The sequence below is a fragment of the Mustelus asterias genome, chromosome 20 (genome assembly GCF_964213995.1).
Source record: "Mustelus asterias chromosome 20, sMusAst1.hap1.1, whole genome shotgun sequence".
In the NCBI taxonomy this organism is placed as follows: domain Eukaryota; kingdom Metazoa; phylum Chordata; class Chondrichthyes; order Carcharhiniformes; family Triakidae; genus Mustelus; species Mustelus asterias.
In genome coordinates, this window is record NC_135820.1 from 43,350,246 (window position 1) to 43,373,586 (window position 23,341).

Below are 23,341 nucleotides of genomic sequence, written 5' to 3' on the forward strand. Positions count from 1 at the left end.
GTTGGGGCAACTGGTGGTACTGAGTAACAGTCACTGGATGCAAGCTATTTACATCATACAAACTGAACATGGCTAAAAACACAAATATTCATATTATGTGAAACATAGATTAGGCTGCTGCAGATGATGCATTGTCCATTGTGTCTCCTTCCTACCCCTTTTTTAAAATATGAAAGCCAGTTGCAGACCAGTCCATGACATAGTTCTGGAAGCTTGTATTTGGTTTAGTCTTACAACTTAAGTATGGGGTTGTGCCAGTTGGCTATGTTGGAGCCCTGTGTGGATGGCATCAGGCATCCTTTCGGTGTACCCAGTATCTGCATGGCTTGCTGCATCACCCTCTGGAGCTTCCATTTCTACTGGGACAGGGAGACTGGATGGCTGGGTACTCTGGTGGCGCAGATTGCAATACATGCAGATGATGCCGGTTTCATACGTAATGGGCACCATCCGAGGCTACCACGTAGCTGTTTGGCTGTGTAACACCACCAACTTGTCATGGCCACGTGTGGTCTGGATCCCGACCATTCCACCAGGTGTTAAATGATAGCATCTACAACATTTCGATTATAGTATCTTTTCGCTCAGTCAGTGCTCCAGGATGGAGCCACTCATGTTGGTTTTGATCTTCTGCAAGAGGGCCTTGGTAATGGGGATTGTGGTCCTTGTGTGCCTGGAGAATAGTTGTTGTGCTGATAAGGACAGACCCTGTCTTGACATATTTGACAGCATAATAATCTGTATGACCTCTGGCACATTTCTCAAGTAGGTGCTTGGCTAAGCATCCAGCCAATTCCCTCAGGCTACTGGACTGTGGCTATAGGAGGCTACTCACAATGTGCTCAAAGTTCCATTGGTGTGTAAAGTTCCTAAACTCGCTAGAGACAAATTGGCAAGCATTGTCCATCAATACCCTTGAGGGATGCCATGTGTCGAAGTGTCTCGAGCTTGATTATGACTGTGTTGCTCTTTACGTATGGTGGGTGGTGGAGTTCAAACAACCCAAAATCAACTAGGACCAAGTGCTTTTTACCATTCTATTCAAAAAGGTCAGCCACCAAGAGCAACCATGGAAGGTCCAGGGCCTCATGTAGATGCAGTGGCTCTTTGGCTTGTTGCAGCTCGAGTGTATTGCATGATGCACATCTGGATACTGCCTTCATGTCAGTATACATGGAGGGCCAGGATAGCGATTTCTTTGCCCTGTATCTGATTGCTTCTAACCCCATATGCCCTTGAAGCTGCTTGGCATGGTACCTCTGTAGAGAGGTGGGGATGAAGAATTGCTGGCTACGCAGTCTGTCTTGTATGGTTAGTTCATTTCTGATGCAAAATGTGCGGAGCTCATGGGGAAGCTCCCTTGAGAACTCGAGCTAGCTTCATCTATGCAGACATAGTGTGAAGAGGCTTTTTTAGAAGAGTTTATTTATTTAGCAAATGCAAAGTCCCTAAGCCAAGCAGATTCTTCCAGTCTTTGTGTTGTGTGGATTGGACACGATGATGAGGTACATAGTTTGCTCTCTCCCACAGGCACGTAAGGGCTGACGATCAGTTTCAATGCTAACAGGATGACCATGTGTGAAGTCATGGAATTTCTGACCGGCAAAAACAGATAAGGAGTTCCTTCTTGATCTGGGCATGAATCTCAGGGCCCTTGATGCAAAGGCTATTGGTCTTTCATTCTGGATGCAGACTGTGCCAAGTCCACAATGGGAGGCATCTGCTGTACATCAAAGTATTGTAGCACCAGTGAGGATGGGTGTGCCTGTTTGAATCAGCTGAATGCAGCAGTGTGGTGCCCCTGCCAAAACCAGTCAACATCTTGGTGGAGGAGCTGACAAAGGGGTCCAGTGATCTCACTGTAGTAGGGAATGAACTTGGAAAATATCGTAGCAAGGAAATGCTACAAAGTGGTTGTCTGTGAGAATGGAGTCTGTCATATAGATGTTGTCTTGTCTGGATCTGGCGTCACACCATCAGTTGTAAGTGAGCTACATAGGGAACCTGGAAAACCCCGAATTGGCATTTAACAGGGTTAAGCCTTAACCATACAGTCCTAATTATGAGGAGGACTAAACAAAGACGTGCGTCATATTCTTGCATTGTACAACCTTTTCATGACATTGGGGCAGTATGGTGGCACAGTGGTTAGCTGCTGCCTCAACGCCAGGGACCTGGGTTCAATTCCCGGCTTGGGTCACCGTCTGGAATTTGCATGTTCTCCCTGTGTCAAAGAACAAAGAACAGTACAGCACAGGAAACAGGCCCTTCAGCCCTCCAAGCCTGTGCCGCTCCTTGGTCCAACTAGACCAATCGTTTGTATCCCTCCATTCCCAGGCTGCTCATGTGACTATCCAGGTAAGTCTTAAACGATGTCAGCGTGCCTGCCTCCACCACCCTACTTGGCAACGCATTCCAGGCCCCCACCACCCTCTGTGTAAAAAACGTCCCTCTGATATCTGAGTTATACTTCGCCCCTCTCACCTTGAGCCCGTGACCCCTCGTGATTGTCACCTCCGACCTGGGAAAAAGCTTCCCACTGTTCACCCTATCTATACCCTTCATAATCTTGTACACCTCTATTAGATCTCCCCTCATTCTCCGTCTTTCCAAGGAGAACAACCCCAGTCTACCCAATCTCTCCTCATAGCCAAAACCCTCCATACCAGGCAACTTCCTGGTAAACCTTCTCTGCACTCTCTCTAACGCCTCCACGTCCTTCTGGTATTGCGGCGACCAGAACTGGACGCAGTACTCTAAATGTGGCCTAACCAGTGTTCTATACAGCTGCATCATCAGACTCCAGCTTTTATACTCTATACCCCGTCCTATAAAGGCAAGCATACCATATGCCTTCTTCACCACCTGTGTTGCCACCTTCAAGGATTTGTGGATTTGCACACCTAGGTCCCTCTGTGTTTCTATACTCCTGATGACTCTGCCATTTATTGTATAACTCCTCCCTACATTTTTTCTTCCAAAATGCATCACTTCGCATTTATCCGGATTAAACTCCATCTGCCACCTCTCCGCCCAATTTTCCAGCCTATTTCTAGTCTGCGTGGGTTTCCTCCCACAGTCTGAAAGAAGTGCTGGTTAGGTGAATTGACCCGAACAGGCACCAAAGTGTGGCAACTAGGGGAATTTTACAGTAACTTCATTGCAGTGTTAATGTAAGCCTTACTTGTGACTAATAAATAAACTTCACTTAAATTAGAATGTCATCAATAATAATTTTGCAGGGTTGGCCTGCATAGAGTGCTCCATGCACCATTGGAAAATTGCTGCCAGCAGGATTGTCCAGAACCCGCATTTCATATCTAAGATGCTGAAGGCATTGGGCATGTAAGCTATCACTCATTCAACTGTCTTCTTAGGGTGATGAGGTCTGAGCTGCACCTTGTTTAAGTGGAATGGGTCAATACAAATCCCGACTGTGCCACCTTTTTTTATTACAGCAATCATTGCTGAAATCCATTCTGTGGCCTCATCTATGGGAGCTATGACACCTAGTGCTATCATCTGATGCAGCTAGCTCAACTAACTTCTGCTTCATAGCCAAGGGTACTCTTCTCAGGGCACAGACTATTGTTGGTACCGAGTCATTTGTTTCAATTGGTATATTACAGGTAGCTTATCAATGACATTGCAGTTGAATAGGTCTTTGTACATCTGGACCAAGGTGGTTTAGCCTCTGTGATGCTGTCCCGAAGACCCAACAGTGGCCTTGTGCTCTGGTTAACCACATGAAACTTGAAGCTGCCTGATCTGCAATGGAGAGTGGCCACATTTTCTGTCCATTGGTTTGTCCAGAATTAGCCATGAGGCCCACCTGGTGTTAGGGAGTGATGCTGCACATGGGTCTAGCTCCTACAATATTTGCCTGTGTAGTATGCGGCTCTTTGGTCCAGTGTCAATCTATACTTTTAGTTTTGCATTGCTGCAGGCAATGTTCAAGGTGGTGAAGATCTTACGCTTCTCTATGATGGTGTTGACTCTTTCACGATAGATTGTTGTCGGAGACTCAGTGGTTTGGTTGCTCTGATTTAGCTCCAATTTGTTTACCTGTTCGTGCTGCGAAACCTTAAGGAGTGACCAGCTGCAACGTAGTTGGTGGCATCAGAAGACAGCTGTGGCTTAGATTTGCAGCATTTTGCAAAATGGTTCTGTTTGCCACATTTGGTGCGATATTGACCAAATGCCAAACATGCAGTTCTGCCATGCGTGATGAGTTGAGCTGGGTGTGCCCTGTACCTCAAACTTCTGCTTCCCGCCTTTACTCCTTTTTTCTGACTGCTCATTCAGCATACAGATGCTGATGGCTGATTGCAATGTTAGATCTTTCTTGAGAAGGAGCTGTTTGCAAACAAGATCACAATGGATTCCCTACACAATGTGAGCCCTAAGGAACCCATCGCCAAGGCTGCCACATGCACATTTCTTGCTAAGAGGTTTAAGAGTCATGGTGTAGGGCTGATTTGATTCAGCAAATGTTTGATTGGTAGTATTAAACATGTGTCTATTGGGTATATTTACTGACAAGCAAATGTTCTCATACTTTAAACAAAACTATATCTCGGGGTCCACTTTTACAACAGCCTCTCGCTCCACTACAGTTAGTGAAGAACATGTCTGTACCTTCTTGGATTTGTCTTATAGACAGATATTGCAGTAGATACACCATTCTTGTTGTCTGCAATGTTTTCATTGAACAAGACTGCCCCAAGCGCATCAATGCAGCAAAATCCCTGTACCTTTGCCACCGTGCCACCTCTGGCATTGGCCGAGAGTGGTTAACACTGCTGCCTCACAACACCCGGGTTCAATTCTGGCCTCGGCTCACTGTCGAGTTTGCAGTCTCCCAGTCTGTGGGGGTTTCCTCTGGGTGCTCCAGTTTCCTCCCACACTCTAAAGATAGAAGTCATAGAATCCTACAGTGCAGAAAGAGACCATTTGTCCAAGAATCTGCACTGACCACAATCATCCCTATCGCCATATCTCCATGCATTTACCCCAACCAGTCCCCCTGACATTAAAGGGGCAATTTAGCATGGCAAATCCACCTAACCCGCACATCTTTGGACTGTGGGAGGAAACCCATGCAGACATGGGGAGAATGTGCAGACTCCACAGACAGTGACCCAAAGCCAGGAATCGAACCTGGGTCCCTGGTGCTGTGAGGCAGCAGTGCTAACCACTGTGCCACTCCAGATGTGAGAGTTAGGTTGACTGGCTATGCAAAATTGCCCCTTAGTGTCAGGGCAATTAGCAGGGTAAATAAGTGGGGTCATGGGGATAGAGCCTGGGTAGGATTGTCAGTGCAGGCTTGATGAGCCGAATGGCCTCCTTCTGCACTGTAGTGATTCTATGATTCATGTAGAAGTGTTAAGTTCCAATGACTGGCGAACAAGTATTTAGAATAATAACTGTTTATTGAATACCCCAAGCAGCTCTTGCATGGTATGCATCTGCCCACACTCCAGGGAGAAATCCCACCCTACCACATGACCCCTTATGTATCTGTGTCATTGCAGCATCCACATGACCACTTGGTCTACATCTTTCCCATTTAAGTTGGGACAACTAGTGGTACTCAGGTGCAATAGTGTATGAGAACAGTCACCAGATGCAAATTATTTACAATATATAAACGAACAGAGCTGATAACACTGTTTACATTGTGCAAAACATGAATTAGGGTGCTGCAGCTGATGCATAGTCCATCATGTCTCCTTCCGCACCCTTCTCCCCCCACCCCAACTTTTGTTTAAAAGGCTAGTTGTAGACTAGTCCAGAACCCAGGTAGATTCCTTATGTGCATTTCGTTAAGTACAGTACCCTCCCAATAACTTTACTTGACAATTACCTACTCAAATACACAATGCTTTGCCTGACATACATGATCACGCATTGAAGAATATAAATATGCTGCACTCTGAATTAAATTGAATCAACTCAAATAAAAGGGATCAAAACAGGCAGCTGGTAACTCAGTTTGCATCAGAAGCTCACTGCAGCATTTGTAGACAGTACATAAACAGGCCAGGCTCTAAGCTAACAGGTATGTATTATAGTGTAATTAGCATACATCTAGAAACATTAATTTTTCAGAAGGTGCCCATTTGTCATGCTAGTTGAAAAAGGAACTATACAGTTTAATCACACTTTCCAGCTCTTGATCCACAGCCCTGTAGATATGGTACTTGAAGAGCATATTTAAGTATTTTTAATGTGACTTGAGTTTTTGCCTTTAGCACCTTAGGCAGCAAGCTCCAGGCACCCACCACCCTCTGGGCAAAGACATTACTCAACTCACTTCTAATCCTTCTACCAGATATTTTTAATCTGAGACCCCTTGTTATTGATCTCAGGGAAATAGGTCATTCCAATCCACATCACCTAGGTTCCTCAATTTTATATGCCTCTCTCAGCTGGGCAGCATTATTTATCACATCTCAGGAGATAATATTGTACTGCTGCAATATAAATGCCAGTCCCACTTTATTTCAAATGTTAAGCAAATAGTAAAATTAGGAGTAAACTTTAGTGTAGCAACAATTGTATAACTTCTTTGCAATTATGCTTTTTGTTCTGCCTCCTGACTCTGTTCATCACTGTATCCCTGTTGGAACCATTGCACCAGAAGGTGCAATGGTTCCAACGTAAAATGGTAAGTGGGGAGATTAAACCACAGTCAGCATCCTTTCTGCCAATGACCAGAAGATTTGGGCCAATGCGTCACCATTGAATGACGCACTAATAGACAAGAAATTTTACAAAGTGTCACATCATATAAAACAAGTTTTGTTACGCACGTCCATTAGTCTACAATTTTTATAAATAACCTAGACCTGGGTGTAAGGAGCAACATTATAAAGCTGCAGATTATACAAAATTGGGCAATGTAGCAGGGATTAAAATAGTTTTAAACTTCAGAATGACAGGATGGTGAACTAGGCAGAACTGCGGCAGTTAGAGCTCTATATGGATAACAGTGTCACCAAAGAGGAGGGACTTCTCTTACAAGGGGGCTAAGAAAAGTTAGGACATTTCTCCTTGGAAGAGAATGTTAAAAAGGTGATCTTGGAGATTTACACCATAGAAGAGGTCTTAATAGAGAAGAGTATTCTGGGAGGATCAATACCAGAGGTCACAGAAGTCATTGGCAAAAGATCTAGACAGGAAATAAGAATTTTTTCTATGGAGATAGCTGCTGGTATCTGAAGCACTCTAAAATATGAATTTGAACAGAGAGAAGCTGATTCCATTAATTAATTAAAAATTGGACAGATACTTGAACTTGCATACAGACAAAAGCCAAGAATGTGGGACTAAGTACAGCTGCTGTTTCAAAAAACCAACACTTGCACAATTGGCCTCCTGTGTGTAAGGTTCTATAAGCATAATATTGAATAACTTTAAAAGGAACAAGTTTTAAAAACTGTGCAGAATAACTAATCTTAAGAATGCCACTTCAATTCTGGTGGACATTAATAGATAAAAGAAATAATGTAGTACTTGTCCCTATCCAGTAATGCTGGATAATTTTTAACTTTAGTCAGTAGCATAAAATAGTCAATATCAAATTGATTGCCTTTCGTACATCCCATCTAAGGTCCCTTGATCCCAGAGAGTCACGATCAAGTATGATTTTCAAGTATAGTAAAACACAATTGATCAGGACACACAGATGCATCAATGAATGTCATACATTGGAAGCAGAAAAATACAGTAATTTGAGAATCAGGAAAGCAGAGTCATAGTTTGAGTTGCTCTGCAGGTGCATGCTATGGGGCTAGGAGATGCAAACCTGAGGTGCTACAGTGTAAGTGTAGCAAAAGTTTACACAGTTTCCATTATAAACAGCAAAATAAGATTTTATAGTGAGAAAGACTTTCAGTGGGAAGATTTTTGTAGACACGAGGGGCATGCAGGTGCAAGATCCTTATGAAAACAGTGTCAACTTGTCACGCTTGATCAACATACCAGTATATTCTGGAAACTGAATTTTGTAATAAACTTTGCTATTAGGATATCAAGATACATAAATTCAACATTTCAGTTTATAGAAATCTTGATCCAAACAAAACTCATTCTGGTAAACTGGTTATACCTTTTAGGCAAACTGCTGCTAAAACAAAAAGACAGACAAAATCCACAAATGCAATTTAGCACTATTACAAATAATGGGACACCAAAGTGTGTCAAATATTAAATCACTGTATGAACTGCAGTTGCCAAACCACAAACCAGGTATCAAAAATTCATGTGTTTTACCAATGCAACACACAAACTCCGAAGGTATTAAAACTGATACATTATAAACAGTAATTTGAAAATTAAAATCAGGAATAAGAGCAATGGATAATTCAACCCCTCAAATCTGCTGCACCATTCAATATGGTCTCAGTCTCAACTCCACTTTCTGCCCACTCCCCAAATCCCTCGATTATCTGAGGGATCAAAAGTCTGTCTCAGCCTTAAATATGTTTAATGATGAAATATTCATGATCCTCTGGGGTAGAGGAAATCAAAGCTTCACCATCCCAAAATGAAGACATTTCTTCTCATCTCCGTCCAAAATGATTAACTCCTCATCTGGAGACTGTATCCCCATGTTCTAGATTTGGCCTGAAGAAGGAGCTTAAGGCTCCGAAAGCTTGTGGCTTTTGCTACCAAATAAACCTGTTGGACTTTAACCTGGTGTTGTTAAACTTCTTATCTAGATTCCACAGCCAGTGAAAACAACCTTGGTGTCTATCATAAAAGCAAATTACTGCAGATGCTGGGATCTGAAACCATAAGAGAAAATGCTGGAAAATCTCAGGTCTGGCAGTTTCTGTAAGGAAAGAAAAGAGCTGACATTTCAAATCCAGATGACCCTTTGTCAAAGCTAGAAGACATGGAAAGTGGGAGAGATTTATATGGTAGGGTGAGGGAATGAAAGATGTGTCATAACCACAAAAACAAGGAGAAGGCTGCTAATAGCAGCCCATAGAGAATAGGTGTAGGTGGCCAAATGGCAGAGAAGCTAAAATCTTTGCTGAGCCTGTGCGCAATCAGGACCCTGACATTCCCATTGCAACACACGATCCTGCTCCCATGCCCACATGTCTGTCCTTGGCCTGCTGCAATGTTCCAGTGAAGCTCAACGCAAACTGGAGGAACAGGATCTCACCTTCCGGTCTCAACATTGAGTTCAACAATTTCAGATAATTAGCTCTATCCCATCTCGACCCCATTGTTTTCATTTTATTTATTTTTAAACTGTTCTCTATCTTTTATTTGTCGCTCTAGTTTTCTTTCCCCCCCCCCCCCCCCACCACCACCACCACCACCACCACCACCACTCTTTCCACCTCTCAATTTTACCTCTCCCACCCATCTACCCTCTCCTGTCACAGCTTACCCTCTGATTTCGGCTTTTCTGCCATTTGGCCATTCACACCTTCTATGCTCTCTATGGGCTGCCAATAGCAGCCTCACCCTTGTTTTTGTGGCTATGACTCATCTTTCATTCCCTCACCCTATAGTATAAATATCTCCATGCCTTTTAGCTTTGACAAAGGGTCATCTGGACTCCAAACGTCAGCTCTTTTCTCTCCTTACAGATGCTGCCAGACCTGCTGAGATTTTCCAGCATTTTCTTTTTTAGCCTGTGTTGATATATCAAGTCCCTTCTAAATTTGTATGTCTCCACGTGATCACCTCTCATTCTTCTAAACACCAGAGAGCATAGGCCCAATTCACCCAGCCTCTTATTATAGGATAATCCTCTTGTTCCATGCACTAATTTAGTGAATTCTATGTTTCTATGAACCTTTGCTGTACCGCCTCTAAAGCAAGTATAATCGTCCTTAGATATGGAGATCAAAATTGTGTATAGGTGTGATCATACCAAAGCCTTGAATAATTAGAGTAATACTTCCTTATTCTTGTACACTAATCCCCTGCAATAAAGACAACTATGCTATTTGCTGTCTCAATTGCTTACTGTACCTGCGTGCTACCTTTGTTCCTTGTATGAGTACACCCAAGTCTCTGAACATCAATTAGAAGTTTCACACCTTTCAAAAAGTATTCTTCTTCTTACAGCATAAAAAAATTCACATTTCCTCACATTAGACATAGGAACAGGCCATTCAGCCTTTCCAGCCTGTTCCGCCATTTAATAGGATCATGGCATCCCACCAAAAACCAATTTTCTCTCCCTTGCTTACTAAGAATATATCCACCTCTGCCTTAAAAATATTCAAAGACTCTGCTTCCATTGCCTTTTCAGGAAGAGTTCCAAAGCCACACAACCCTCAGAAAATATTTTGCTTCATCTCTATTTTAAATGGTGATCCCTCATTTTAGAAGTGACTCCTAATTCTATATTCTCCCACAAGAAGAAACATCCTCTCCACATTCACCCTGTCAAAACCCTCAGGATCTTATGTTTTGACCAAGTCATCTCTTACTACTCTAATTTCTAGTAGATATAAGCCTAGCCTGTCCAACCTTCCCACAAGACAACAACCCCATTCCAGATATTAGTCTGATAAACTTTCTCTGAACTGCTTCCAATGTTTCCTTAAATATGACCAATACTGTACACAGTACTCCAGATGTGGTCTCACTAGTGCTCTGTATAACTGAAGCATAATTTCCCTACTTTTGTACTCAAGTTCCCTCGCAATAATTGATAACATTCTATTAGCTTTCCTAATTACTTGCTGTATCTGCATTCCAGCCTTTTGCAATTTGTGCATTAAGACACCCAGGTCCCTCTGCATCCTCTCACCATTTAGATAATTTTATTCTTCCTGCCAAAGTGGGCAATTTCAGATTTTCTCACATTATACTCCAGTTCTCAGACCTTTGCCCATTCATTTAATCTATGTTCCTTTGTAGCCTCCTTATGTCCTCAACTTACTTTCCGACCTATCTTTGTGTCATCAGCAAATTTGGCAACCATCCCACCATCCAAGTCATTGATATAAATTGTAAACAGTTGAGATCCCAATCCTGATCCCTGTTGCACGCCAATTACTTTGTGAAAAGTTTAAGTTTATTTATTAGTGTCACAAGTAGGCTTACATTAACACTGCAATGAAGTTACTGTGGAAATTCCCCAGTCACCACTCTCTGGCACCTGTTCGGGTACACAGAGGGAGAATTTAGCTATGCACCGAACCAGCATGTCTTTCAGACTGTGGGAGGAAACCTGGGCACCCAGAGGAAACCTATGCAGACATGGGGAGAATGTGCAGACTCGGTGACCCAAGCCAGAAATTGAACTCTGGTCCCTGGCGCTGAGAGGCATCAGTGCTAACCACTGCCACCATGCCGACCCATTTATACCTACTCTCTGCCTCCTGTTAGCAAGCCAGTCTTCTATCCATGCCAATATGTCACCTGCTATACCATAAGCTCTTATTTTCCACAATAATCTTTGATGTGGCACTTTATCAAATGTCTTCTGGAAATCTAAGTGCAGTACATCTACCGGTTCCTCTTTACCCACAATTTCCTCAAAGAACCCCAATAAGTTGGTTAAACATGATTTCCCTTTCATAAAAACCATGCTGACTCTGCCTCACTTATCCAAGTGTCCTGCTATAGCTGCTTTAATAATAGCTTCTAACATTTCCCAATGACAAATGTAAAGCTAACTGACCTGTGGTTTCACACACTCCCTTTTTGAATAATGGAGTTACATTTGCTACCTTCCAATCTCAACGGGAGCGTCCCTGAATCTCGAATGTTTCAGAAAATTAAAACTGGTGCATCAGCTATCTCACTAGCCAATTCTTTTAAGGCCCTAGGATAAAGTCCATCAGGACTTAGACATTGCCAGCCCGCAGCTCCAACATTTACTCAATACCACTTCTTTGGTGATTGTAATTTTCCCCTGCTTCCTTCCTCCCATTTCCTGATTTACAGCTACTTCTGGGATCTTAACTCTATCCTTGATCATGAAGACAGATGCAAAATACCTGTTCAATTCATCTGCCATTATCAATCCTCCAGACTCATTTTCTTATAGTCAGAGAGGCTTACAGCATGGAAACAGGCCCTTCGGCCCACCTTGTCCATGCCCCCCTTTTTTTTAAACCTCTAAGCTAATCCCAATTGCCCACATTTGGCCCATATCCCTCTATACCCATCTTATCCATGTAACTATCTAAATGCTTTTTAAAAAGACAAAATTGTACCCGCCTCTACTACTACCTCTGGCAGCTTGTTCCAGACACTCACCACCCTCTGTGAAGAAATTGCCCCTCTGGACACTTTTGTATCTCTCCCCTCTCACCTTAAACCTATGCCCTCTAGTTTTAGACTCCCCTACCTTTGGGAAAAGATATTGATTATCTACCTTATCCATGCCCCTCATTATTTTATAGACCTCTATAAGATCACCCCTCAGCCTCCTACGCTTCAGAGAAAAAAATCCTAGTCTATCCAGCCTCTCCTTATAACTCAAACCATCAAGACCTGGTAGCATCCTAGTAAATCTTTTCTGCACTCTTTCTAGTTTAATAATATCCTTTCTATAATAGGGTGATTAGAACTGCACACAGTATTCCAAATGTGGCCGTACCAATGTCTTGTACAACTTCAACAAGATGTCCCAACTCCTGTATTCAATGTTCTGACCAATGAAACCAAGCATGCCAAATGCCTTCTTCACCACTCTGTCCACCTGTGACTCCACTTTCAAGGAGCTATGAACATGTACCCCAAGATCTCTTTGTTCTGTAACTCTCCCCAACCCCCTACCATTAACTGAGTAAGTCCTGCCCTGGTTCAATCTACCAAAATGCATCACCTCGCATTTGTCTAAATTAAACTCCATCTGCCATTCGTCAGCCCACTGGTCCAATTGATCAAGATCCCCGTTGCAATTGGAGATTACGTTCTTCACTGTCCACTATGCCACCAATCTTGGTGTCATCTGCAAACTTACTAACTATGCCTCCTCCATTCTCATCCAAATCATTAATATAAATGACAAATAACAGTGGACCCAGCACTGATCCCTGAGGCACACCGCTGGTCACAGGCCTCCAGTTTGAAAAACAACCCTCTACAACCACCCTCTGGCTTCTGTCAAGAAGCCAATTTTGTATCCATTTAGATACCTCACCCTGGATCCCGTGAGATTTAACCTCATGCAACAACCTATCATGCGGTACCTTGTCAAAGGTCTGGCTAAAGTCCATGTAGACAACATCAACTGCACTGTCCTCATCTACCTTCTTGGTTACCCCTTCAAAAAACTCAATCAAATTTGAGAGACATGATTTTCCACTCACAAAGCCATGCTGACTGTCCCTAATCAGTCCTTGCATCTCTAAATGCCTGTAGATCCTGTCTCTCAAAATACCTTCCAACAACTTACTCACCACAGATGTGAGGCTCACTGGCCTGTAGTTCCCAGGCTTTTCCCTGCAGCCCTTTTTAAACAAAGACACAACATTTGTCACTCTCCAATCTTCAGACACCTCACCCGTGACTATCGATGATTCAAATACTCAGCTAGGGGACCTGCAATCCCCTCCCTAGCCTCCCACAATGTCCTGGGATACACTTCTTCAGGTCCCGGGGATTTAACTACATTGACGCGCTTTAAGACTTCCAGCACCACCTCCTCTGTAATATGTACACTCCTCAAGACATCACTATTTATTTCCCCAAGTTCCCCAACATCCATGCTTTTCTCAATAGTAAATAATGATGAGAAATATTAATTTAGAATCTCGCCCATCTCTTGTGAATCCGCACATAGACGACCTTGTTGATCGTTAAGAGGCCCTACTCTCTCCCTTGTTACTCTTTTGCCCTTTATGTATTTGTAGAAGCTCTTTGGATACAACCAACACTCATTCATATTTAAACTATTTATAGAAACTCTTTTTTATATTTCTGGCTAGCTTTCATGCTTTTTCCCTCCTTATTAATCTTTCCAGCTACCTTTGCACAATTATGTTTTTTCTTTTAAGTTTGTTGCGAAGTTGGGTAGAGTAATTGTAGATTGGGGTTTGTAAAATGCTAGGGAAAAATATTGCATGGTCCCTTTAAAAAAAGGTGCTCTTTCTGTGCTTAGAAAGTTTTTTTTAAAATGCAAGTACATAGGGAAGTGCCTAATATGAAACATCCAAACTGAAACATTTGTATTGAAAGACCAAGCAGCAATGTTACCAAGGCTTTTAAATTTAGCCAATCAATTTGAATTAAGCACTTAGACACCAAGAACCTATTAAGTTTATGTCTGATGATTTTGGCATCAAAGACCAAGATTTTCATAGATGTTTACAGCACAGGAGGCGGCCATTCAGCCCATCATGCCAGTCAACAAAGAGCTGACTACACTAATTCCATTTTCCAACGCTTGGACGATAGCCCTGGAGGTTATGGCAGCCCAAAATAATATCTAAATACGTAAATGTTACAAGAGTTTCTGACTCCACCCTCCTTTCAGGCAGCGTTCCAAACTCCCATCACCTTTTGGGTGAAAAAGGCTGCTTTCAGCTTTCAAAATATCAACATTAATGCATTTACTCACTAAGCCACCAGACAAGCATTTATCTGAAGCCAAAGAATGCAAATGAATGCCAGATAATTAATTTGTTCTATAAAAGGCAACAAAGAAAGAGTACAGATGATATGGACGTTGAAACAAACATTCCCTTAATTTATTTTTTGGTTGATGTGACTGACTCATTTAAACATGAGGGCCCTTTAAAACGTTTGTGAAACCACGTATGCTTGGTAATCAAAAGGGGTTGATTTGTGATCATCTGTGCAAGAAATTCTAGGTTGCTGTGCGACTAAGTAGCTGACAGGGAACATGGTAACAGACTAGCATGTACAAAACATGTACTAGTATTACAACAATCACTATATAGAAACGACAAGTAACTTTCACTTAATAACTAGAGGTCATCATACTGAACGTATTTGAATGTTAAATACTGAAACATCAGGATATTGCATCGAATGTCAAAACTATTTCGGTCAAACTAAATTTCAGTCCAGGAAGATTAATCTTTGTTCTTGACCTCAAATCTGTTTTGATCAAACCAATTCTCTCTCATGCTGCTAATATTAAACAGGCACTGAATCTGAAGAGCCAATTTACAATGGTTAACGGATGTTGCATGTTACCTTTTCTTTGTAGAAAAACCCTGAGCAGTGGGTTTGCTGTCTTAACCGCTTTCAGATAATTGTCATCATTATTTATTGGCAATAAGTCTCCATGAATGTCCGCATAACCCACTAAAACATCAATGTTCGGAATTCTGTGGACATGCTGTAATAATCCATAAAACTCTTCAAACTTTCCAGGTTTGGATCGATCCAAGGAAAAGCGTCGAAATTCAGCCCCAAACTAAATGAGTAAAAAAAGGAAAAAAACAACTGAAGCATAGTTGCATAATTTTGAACTTTAAGAAACAAATCTTTCGAAGTCACAGAATACTAAAATGAATGCAATACAAATCCCATAGGTCATTCAACAAAAGGATACAATCTTTACAAGGGTTCCCTAATTTGATACCAAAACTGGTGAAAGATTGCCCATTTCCACTAACTTCCCAAAGTTACAGTGGGAGATCAGGAAAACACCCAAGAAATTTACTGAAACATGCATTAGGTAAAGACATAAATCAACAACTTGGTATTATCCGTCATACCAGTATTTCAAGTACTGTCTTTATCTCTACCGAACATATGTTTTGGATAGCAAATTTTTGTTTGTAAAATCAAATAGCTTACACAAAACTTAAGGAAAAACAAGTGTGCAGAAAAAACAATAACAATGTTTTAAAGCTAAGATTGTGCTAAAAATTAAACACAGACATATACTGCCATACACTGTGCCAAAAGAGGTTCTTTAGAAGTTGCAGGAATGCACTATCGTATCCAGCCTGGATAGGACTGCACTGAGTAGATCTAAACATTCTCATGCTTCCGGCAAGAGCCAAACAGAAGAAAATCTAAGCAAGCACAGAAGTGAATAAATCCAGAAAAACCATAATCTTCTCTGCCTCATTCAGAATTCTCTGGAATGGATAATACAAAATGATAGGCACAGATAAGCGAAAAGAAGAAAGTTATAATGGGAACTGTTTCTAAAGAATACGCTTGATAGGATGCACCTTGGAAGGACTTAGAGCACATAATGCAGCCATGGCAAAACTGTTAAAGGGACAGCATCTCTGATGTAATTTTTTCCTCTAGCCACCATATAAGGAATCCAATTTCCTATATGCAAATTTGGTTCATCTATGCACACAGCTAGTGATGTTCTCCTGTTGAAGTACTACATAAAATGTGTCCACATTACATTAATAATCACATTCATTCTTAGAATTCCAATATACAGGGAAGCTATAATTAGGACCAGCTGATTTGTTTGAAAACCATCACCCAAACAACATTTGCCCTTTCTTTCTCCCCACACCAAGTTCAAGTAGCTATGTTGGACAATGCCAACAACACAATACATCAATTAACAAGAGCACACACCTCTGCCACTGTGTTAACTCAATGTTACTACAATTATGCAGCTCTACCGCAAGATTATCCCTGGTTGACACTCTTCAAACTCTTAAAAATTGAAAATATAAATCCTTTCATTTAGAGCTTTCATCTCACAGACAGTTTCAGGCCAATTTGCATCCGACAACATTCACATTTTGTGACAAATTCTACCACACAGCTGAGACAATCCATAACACTCTAGAAAACAGCCCATGACATTCTTAAAGAGTCAATTCCTCCCATCTCTGCATGTTAACGAATCCTTTAAAAAATTCCAAGATGCAGATCCACATCATACCCAAAACTAATCAGCTGTTCCTTGGGCCATTTGCTGTGTACCAAGTTTTGTTGAAATCTCTCCATTATTTAAGTTATATTATTTACAAACATACAGATCTGAGAGGCACAAAAATATTCACCTCTGCTACTGACGGGCAGAGGTATTATGTCAATTCGACTATCTCCCGAAGGCAAATAATTCCTTAAACAATTCTAAAATCTGGATCCGCATCTTTACCACAATCTAATCAGTTCTTCCTTGGACCATACCCTTTCTCTGTACCAGATTTTGCTGAAATTGTCCATTAATTTTTTTTAGATGTATTGTTAGAGATAAACTAGAGATCAATAACATTACCCCCAGCCACCCTTGAGTGGTGGTAATAATAATTGAGTGATTATACAACAGGAGAAGATATCCACAATTATGAAGACACTTCCTTTAAATAGAAATATTCTTTTTTCATTCACACTGACAAGAGGTAGAATTTTGATTGAGAAGAAAAATACATTTTAAACACGTGACAGGAATTTCTGCCTTTACGTAGCCAGGTTCCAAAAATGGAGGCTGCTCCTTTAATATTTACAGAAAGATGGATGTAGAAATCAGTCTGTGAGAACCAGCTATGGTTGCTGATCACAGACTAATTAAGAGTCGTCTATGGTGAAGGCACAAGGATTAAAATGTTAATCTATGAAGTTTTTTCACCCCCAAAGATCAGTTATCTGAAGAAGAGCATCGATCTCCATTTGGAGAGGCAAAGCTTGATCAGGGATAGTCAGCATGGCTTTGTCAGAGGGAGGTTATGCCGAAAATTTTATGAGCAGGTGACCAGGTGTGAAGATGACGGTCGTGCAGTTGATGTCAATTCATATAAACTACAAGGTCCCACATGGGAGACTTATAAAGGCAGCAAATGCACATGGGATACAGAATAATTTGACAAAGAATGAAAAAAGAATATTTCTATTTAAAGGAAGTGTCTTCATAATTGTGGATATCTTCTCCTGTTGTATAATCACTCAATTATTATTACCACCACTTAAGGGTGGCTGGGGGTAATGTTATCGATCTCACTAGTTTATCTCTAACAATACATCTAAAAAAAATTAATGGACAATTTCAGCAAAATCTGGTACAGAGAAAGGGTATGGTCCAAGGAAGAACTGATTAGATCGTGGTAAAGATGTGGATCCAGATTTTGGAATTGTTTAAGGAATCACTTGCCTTCGGGAGATAGTCGAATTGACATAATACCTCTGCCCATCAGTAGCAGAGGTGAATATTTTTGTGCCTCTCAGATCTGTTTGTTTGTAAATAATATAACTTAAATAATGGAGAGATTTCAACAAAACTTGGTACACAGCAAATGGCCCAAGGAACAGCTGATTAGTTTTGGGTATGATGTGGATCTGCATCTTGGAATTTTTTAAAGAATCCATTAACATGCAGAGATGGGAGGAATTGACTCTAAGAATGTCGTGGGCTGTTTTGTTCTAGTGTTATGGATTGTCTGAGCTGTGTGGTAGAATTTGTCACAGCTGTCAAAATGTGATTGTTGTTGGATGCAAATTGGCCTGAAACTGTCTGTGAGATGAAAGCTCAAAATGAAAGGATTTATATTTTCATTTTTTTAAAGAGTTTGAAGAGTGTCAACCAGGGATAATCTTACAGTAGAGCAAGTTTTCAAAATTGGCTCAGAAGGTGATGACAAAAGACTGCTTTAGTGACTGGAAGCCAGTGTCCAGTGGCATACCCCAGGGATCTATTCTGGGTTCCCTATTATTCATCATTTATATAAAACGACATAGATGACTATGTGGGGAGTATGATTAGTAAGTTGTGGATGACACAAAGGTTGGCCAGGTGGTTAAGTGTGGCTGAGTGTCTTGGGCTACAAGATGATATAGATGAGCTGGTCAAATGAGCAGATAAGTGGCAGATTAAATTTAATGAAAAGTGAGGGGTGATAAACTTTGGAAGGAGTAATTTGACAAGAAAATATTCAATGAATGGCATGACACTAGGAAGTTGTGTGGAACAAAGGACCTTTGTGTTTGTCAATAGATCTCCGAAGGCAGAAGGGCATTGATAGTAGGGTAGTGAAAAAGGCATATGGGACATAAGCAATTGAATAGATTACAAAAGCAGCTAAGTAATATTGGAGTCGTACGGAACTTGAGGTCCCAGCTAGAGTACTGTGGCAGTTCTGGTCACCACATTTTCAGAAGGTTGTGATTGCACTGGAGGGAGTGCAGAGGAGATTTACCAGGATGCTGCCTGGGGTGGAACATTTAAGTTGTGAGGAAAGGGTTAGGTTGTTTTCAGAGCAGAGAAGACTGAGTGGCCAGCTGATCAAGGTGTACACGATTATGAGGGACATGGACAGAGTGGTTAAGGGGCAGCTGTTCCCCTTAGTTGAAGGGTCAGTCACGAGGGGACATAGGTCCAAGGTGAGGGGCAGGAGATTTCAGGGAGATGAGGGAAAACTTTACCCGAAGGTGGTGATAGTCTGGTATGTTCTATCTGGGAGGGTGGTAGGAGCAGGTTTCCTCATCCTTTAAAAAGTACCTGGATGAGCACTTGGCATGTCATAACATTCAAGGCTATGGACTAAGTGCTGGTAGATGGGATTAGGTGGGAGGTCAGGTATTTCTCACGTGGGTGGAGACGCAGTGGGTCGAAGGGCCTCTTCTGCACTGTATGATTCTATGAATTGCATTTCTCCACTAACACAATCTGGTTATGTAGAACACAACTGTTACAGACCATTGATTTGATTTATTATTGTTACATGTATTAATAGTGAAAAGTATTGTTTCTTGCATGTTATATAGACAAAAACATACCCCGTTCACAGAGAAGGAAATGAGAGTGCAGAATGTAGTGTTACAGTCATAGCTAGGGTGCAGAGAAAGATCAATTTAATGCAAGGTAAGTCCATTCAAAAGTCTGACAGCAGCAGAGAAGAAGCTGTTCTTGAGTCAGTTGGTACGTGACCTCAGACTTTTGTATCTTTTTCCCGAAGGACGGAGGAAGAGGGAATGTCCGGGGTGTGTGGGGTCCTTAATTAGCAAAAACAGCATTTTGTTTATTTGACCTCTTCAAAAAAGATTTTAATTTAAAGGATTGAAAAGTGTCCCAGTTTGCCATAGGCACCACAAAATCTTCGGTATTTTGCACATCAAGATGACATGTGACTTAGTAAAAGGCTGTTTATCTAGTTCATCCAAAGAAGTTGAGAACAGAACAAAAACCAAGACACAGTGAAAGTAACACCCTGAAGAGGAAGGATTAACCTATTGTGGATTGTTTCCAGTTATTGCTTTAATATTTTACCTACAATCAATTTTGCTGAGTCACTTAATTTGTAAAAAAATTTTCATTAGCAACTGATGCAGCATTAATATTTTGTGTCTTTAACTTGACAAGAGATGTACGGGCATCTTACATCTTCGAGTAGTTTGTCATTGGGATTATTCGTGAGTCTTGGGCAAAGGCCTTTGACAAGGTGCCTCACGGGAGACTGCTGAGTAAAATAAGGGCCCATGGTATTCGAGGCAAGGTACTAACATGGATTGACGATTGGCTGTCAGACAGAAGGCAGAGAGTTGGGATAAAAGGTTCTTTCTCAGAATGGCAACCGGTGACAAGTGGTGTCCCGCAGGGTTCAGTGTTGGGGCCACAGCTGTTCTCTTTATATATTAACGATCTAGATGACGGGACTGGGAGCATTCTGGCCAAGTTTGCCGATGATACAAAGATAGGTGGAGGGGCAGGTAGTATTGAGGAGGTGGGGAGGCTGCAGAAAGATTTAGACAGTTTAGGAGAGTGGTCCAAGAAGTGGCTGATGAAATTCAACGTGGGCAAGTGCGAGGTCGTACACTTTGGAAAAAAGAATAGAGGCATGGACTATTTTCTAAACGGTGACAAAATTCATAATGCTAAAGTGCAAAGGGACTTGGGAGTCCTAGTCCAGGATTCTCTAAAGGTAAACTTGCAGGTTGAGTCCGTAATTAAGAAAGCAAATGTAATGTTGTCATTTATCTCAAGAGGCTTGGAATACAAAAGCAGGGATGTACTTCTGAGGCTTTATAAAGCACTGGTTAGGCCCCATTTGGAGTACTGTGAGCAATTTTGGGCCCCACATCTCAGGAAGGACAAAGCTCACTCTGGGCATCGGCAGATAAGATAAAGATTTAAGTGCACAGGATAAGGAAGTTGGAGAATATGTTTGACAACGATAATTGATGCTGCATGATAAATCGCTCAAATTGCACACAAGTTACTGATTTCCCGTCTTTTCACTCTTCTTCTCGTAAACAGTATCCATTGAAAATTTTCAAACGGATTACAATTTAATATAAAGATTTTTATTAAAAATACTGTAATTCAGAAGTGGCGAATCAAAAGCAAATTGGTGGAGAAATGTGAAATCTGGGATAGACTGCCACCAAAAAACAAATTGCGCAATGGTGTGCACAAAATGCAAATTACTATGTTTTGGTTAGCTCCGAATTTAACTCTGAATTGTTAAAATACCCTTTCCACAATAGATTAGCTTCGAGACAAATCCTTATGAGAACGCTTAGTATGATGAATCTAAGCTACTTCACTAATTGCTTTGTTGTGGCATTTACAAGCCTCGTTATTAAAGAAAAGTTTTTTTTTTAAAACGCCAAGCCAAAGAAAAAAGTAATTGAACGCAACGAGCTGAACACAAAAACTTGTTAGAGCCGCTGGCTGTTTTCTGAAAGATCTTGATGTCCTCATTACTTCCTTGAACTGCGGCTCTCACCTGTTCCAACCCCCAGCAAAATCCGAACTGAGAAACAACAAGAGTAAGCGAAAGATAAGATGTCCCGAAATCTCCATTTGAAAACAGGCCTGTGTCCTGACAGTCAGGCTGAACCTTGGCCTCGGCAGCCTTGCTGACAGATCCTGTGCCACATTAGCTAAGGGGGCGGGGGGAAAAGAACTGGGACTAATCCACCTCTCTCCCCCCTCCCCCTCCATACGACCACAGACTGGCAAAGCACGAAGCTCCCTCCTTCTTTCCAGAGACACTGCGCCTCCCCTCGCTCTCTCTCTCACACACACACACACCTTGCTCTTCACCTCCACGGTTTCCAAGCTTCTGGACGGCGTACGGTGATGAGTCTTGATCATTTTCGGAGAAACGTTTCTCGGTAGTTTCGGTGTCAGCTGCTCGTCCCTCCCGTTCCCAGAAGGGCAGCGTTTCAGCCTCAGGGAGAGGGAGGAGGAAGGAGGGGAAGGAGCAGGAGTGGTGCGATAAGGACTGATCTCAGACCTACAACAAACTCCTCAGTCCACTCAGCCGCTCCAAGACTGTCAAGTGCTTCGGGTGGGCTCGAGCTGGTTTAATGGCCGTGGCCGCCGCCTCCGCGCGTGCCGAGCTCCCCCCCGCCAGCGGCTCGAGCTTCGCCACCTCGGCCTCGCTCCCGCTGCCAACGACCTGCAAAGTCCGGACTCTTACCGGATGACGTCACTGTCCCCGGAAACCCAGCCTCGGTTTCACCTGTGTGTGTGAGGGAACGCGGACGGGCGCGCGTGCGCCTGGATCAAACCAGCGCGCGCGCGATCCGCTCGACCCCCCCCCCCACACCGTGCATTTTTAAATGCGCGCGCCCACAGCGGCCGTTGACAATCGCCCCCATTTGGGATGGCGCAGGTGTGGATAAGGTGGTCTCTGAACAGCAAGGTACCTGAAATTCTGAGAGCCAGAGCAAGATTTCAATCAAGTCTCAGGGAAACAGTTTTAAGTTATTTATTAGTGTTACAAGTAGGCTTACATTAACACTGTAATTAAGTTACTTTGAAAATCCCCTAGTGGTGACACTCCGGTGCCTGTCTGGGTACATTTGAGGTAGAATTTAGCTTGGCCAATGCACCTAATGTTGCATAGCGTAATTGCCCTAACTTCACTGTTAATTACAAGAAAGCCTTAAATGAAAGACTAAATCTTTAGATTAAATGTAAATCTTTATTGATATACTTACCACTGTAAATGTAGAACTCATTTCACCCTACATTTTTAAGAGGCTTCTTAAGGATTAACATTGCATCTGGGAGACTCTTAAAATTGGGATAAACAACACTGTTTAAAATACAAAGCAAAATCCAAATAGGTTTTAGCTGAAACTTATTACAGACTCTGCCAATCCACTTTGTTATATGTGAATGTACTTTTTATTGGAATTAATAGTATGTGATGACAAAGTTGTCAAATTTTTAAAAAAATCTTTCGCTTTCTGTGCCTTACATATATTTTAAACATCTTTTAAACACATATTTACAAAAAATTAACCCACCCAAAGTATGTCTGCTGCCTCTACTCACTGCAGCTAAAGTAGAACAAAATGTGCAAATAAGTAAGTGTAAATACTCGCCTATCATCGAGGCAAGTAAGTTAAGTTACAGAGAGATTTCAGCACAGTGCTTCAATCATGACAGCTTTGAAAAAGTGAACTTGGGGCACTTTCAGCACACAAGCCCGTGCTTTGGGACTTC

At 41.8% G+C, this 23,341-nt stretch overlaps 1 protein-coding gene across 1 annotated transcript in view; it reads right to left on the bottom strand.

Moving 5' to 3' along the window:
* The window catches only part of LOC144508490 (partitioning defective 6 homolog beta-like), a 79,868-nt gene extending 57,606 nt beyond the window's left edge, over positions 1-22,262 (bottom strand). Inside the window, exons 1-2 of the mRNA XM_078236458.1 lie at positions 21,917-22,262; positions 15,154-15,376 (exon numbers count right to left, since the gene is read on the bottom strand). Of these exons, the coding sequence (XP_078092584.1) occupies positions 15,154-15,376; positions 21,917-21,979 (286 nt within the window). The 5' untranslated portion in view covers positions 21,980-22,262. The remainder of the gene's footprint in view (positions 1-15,153; positions 15,377-21,916) is intronic.
* Between the last annotated feature and the right edge of the window lie 1,079 nt (positions 22,263-23,341).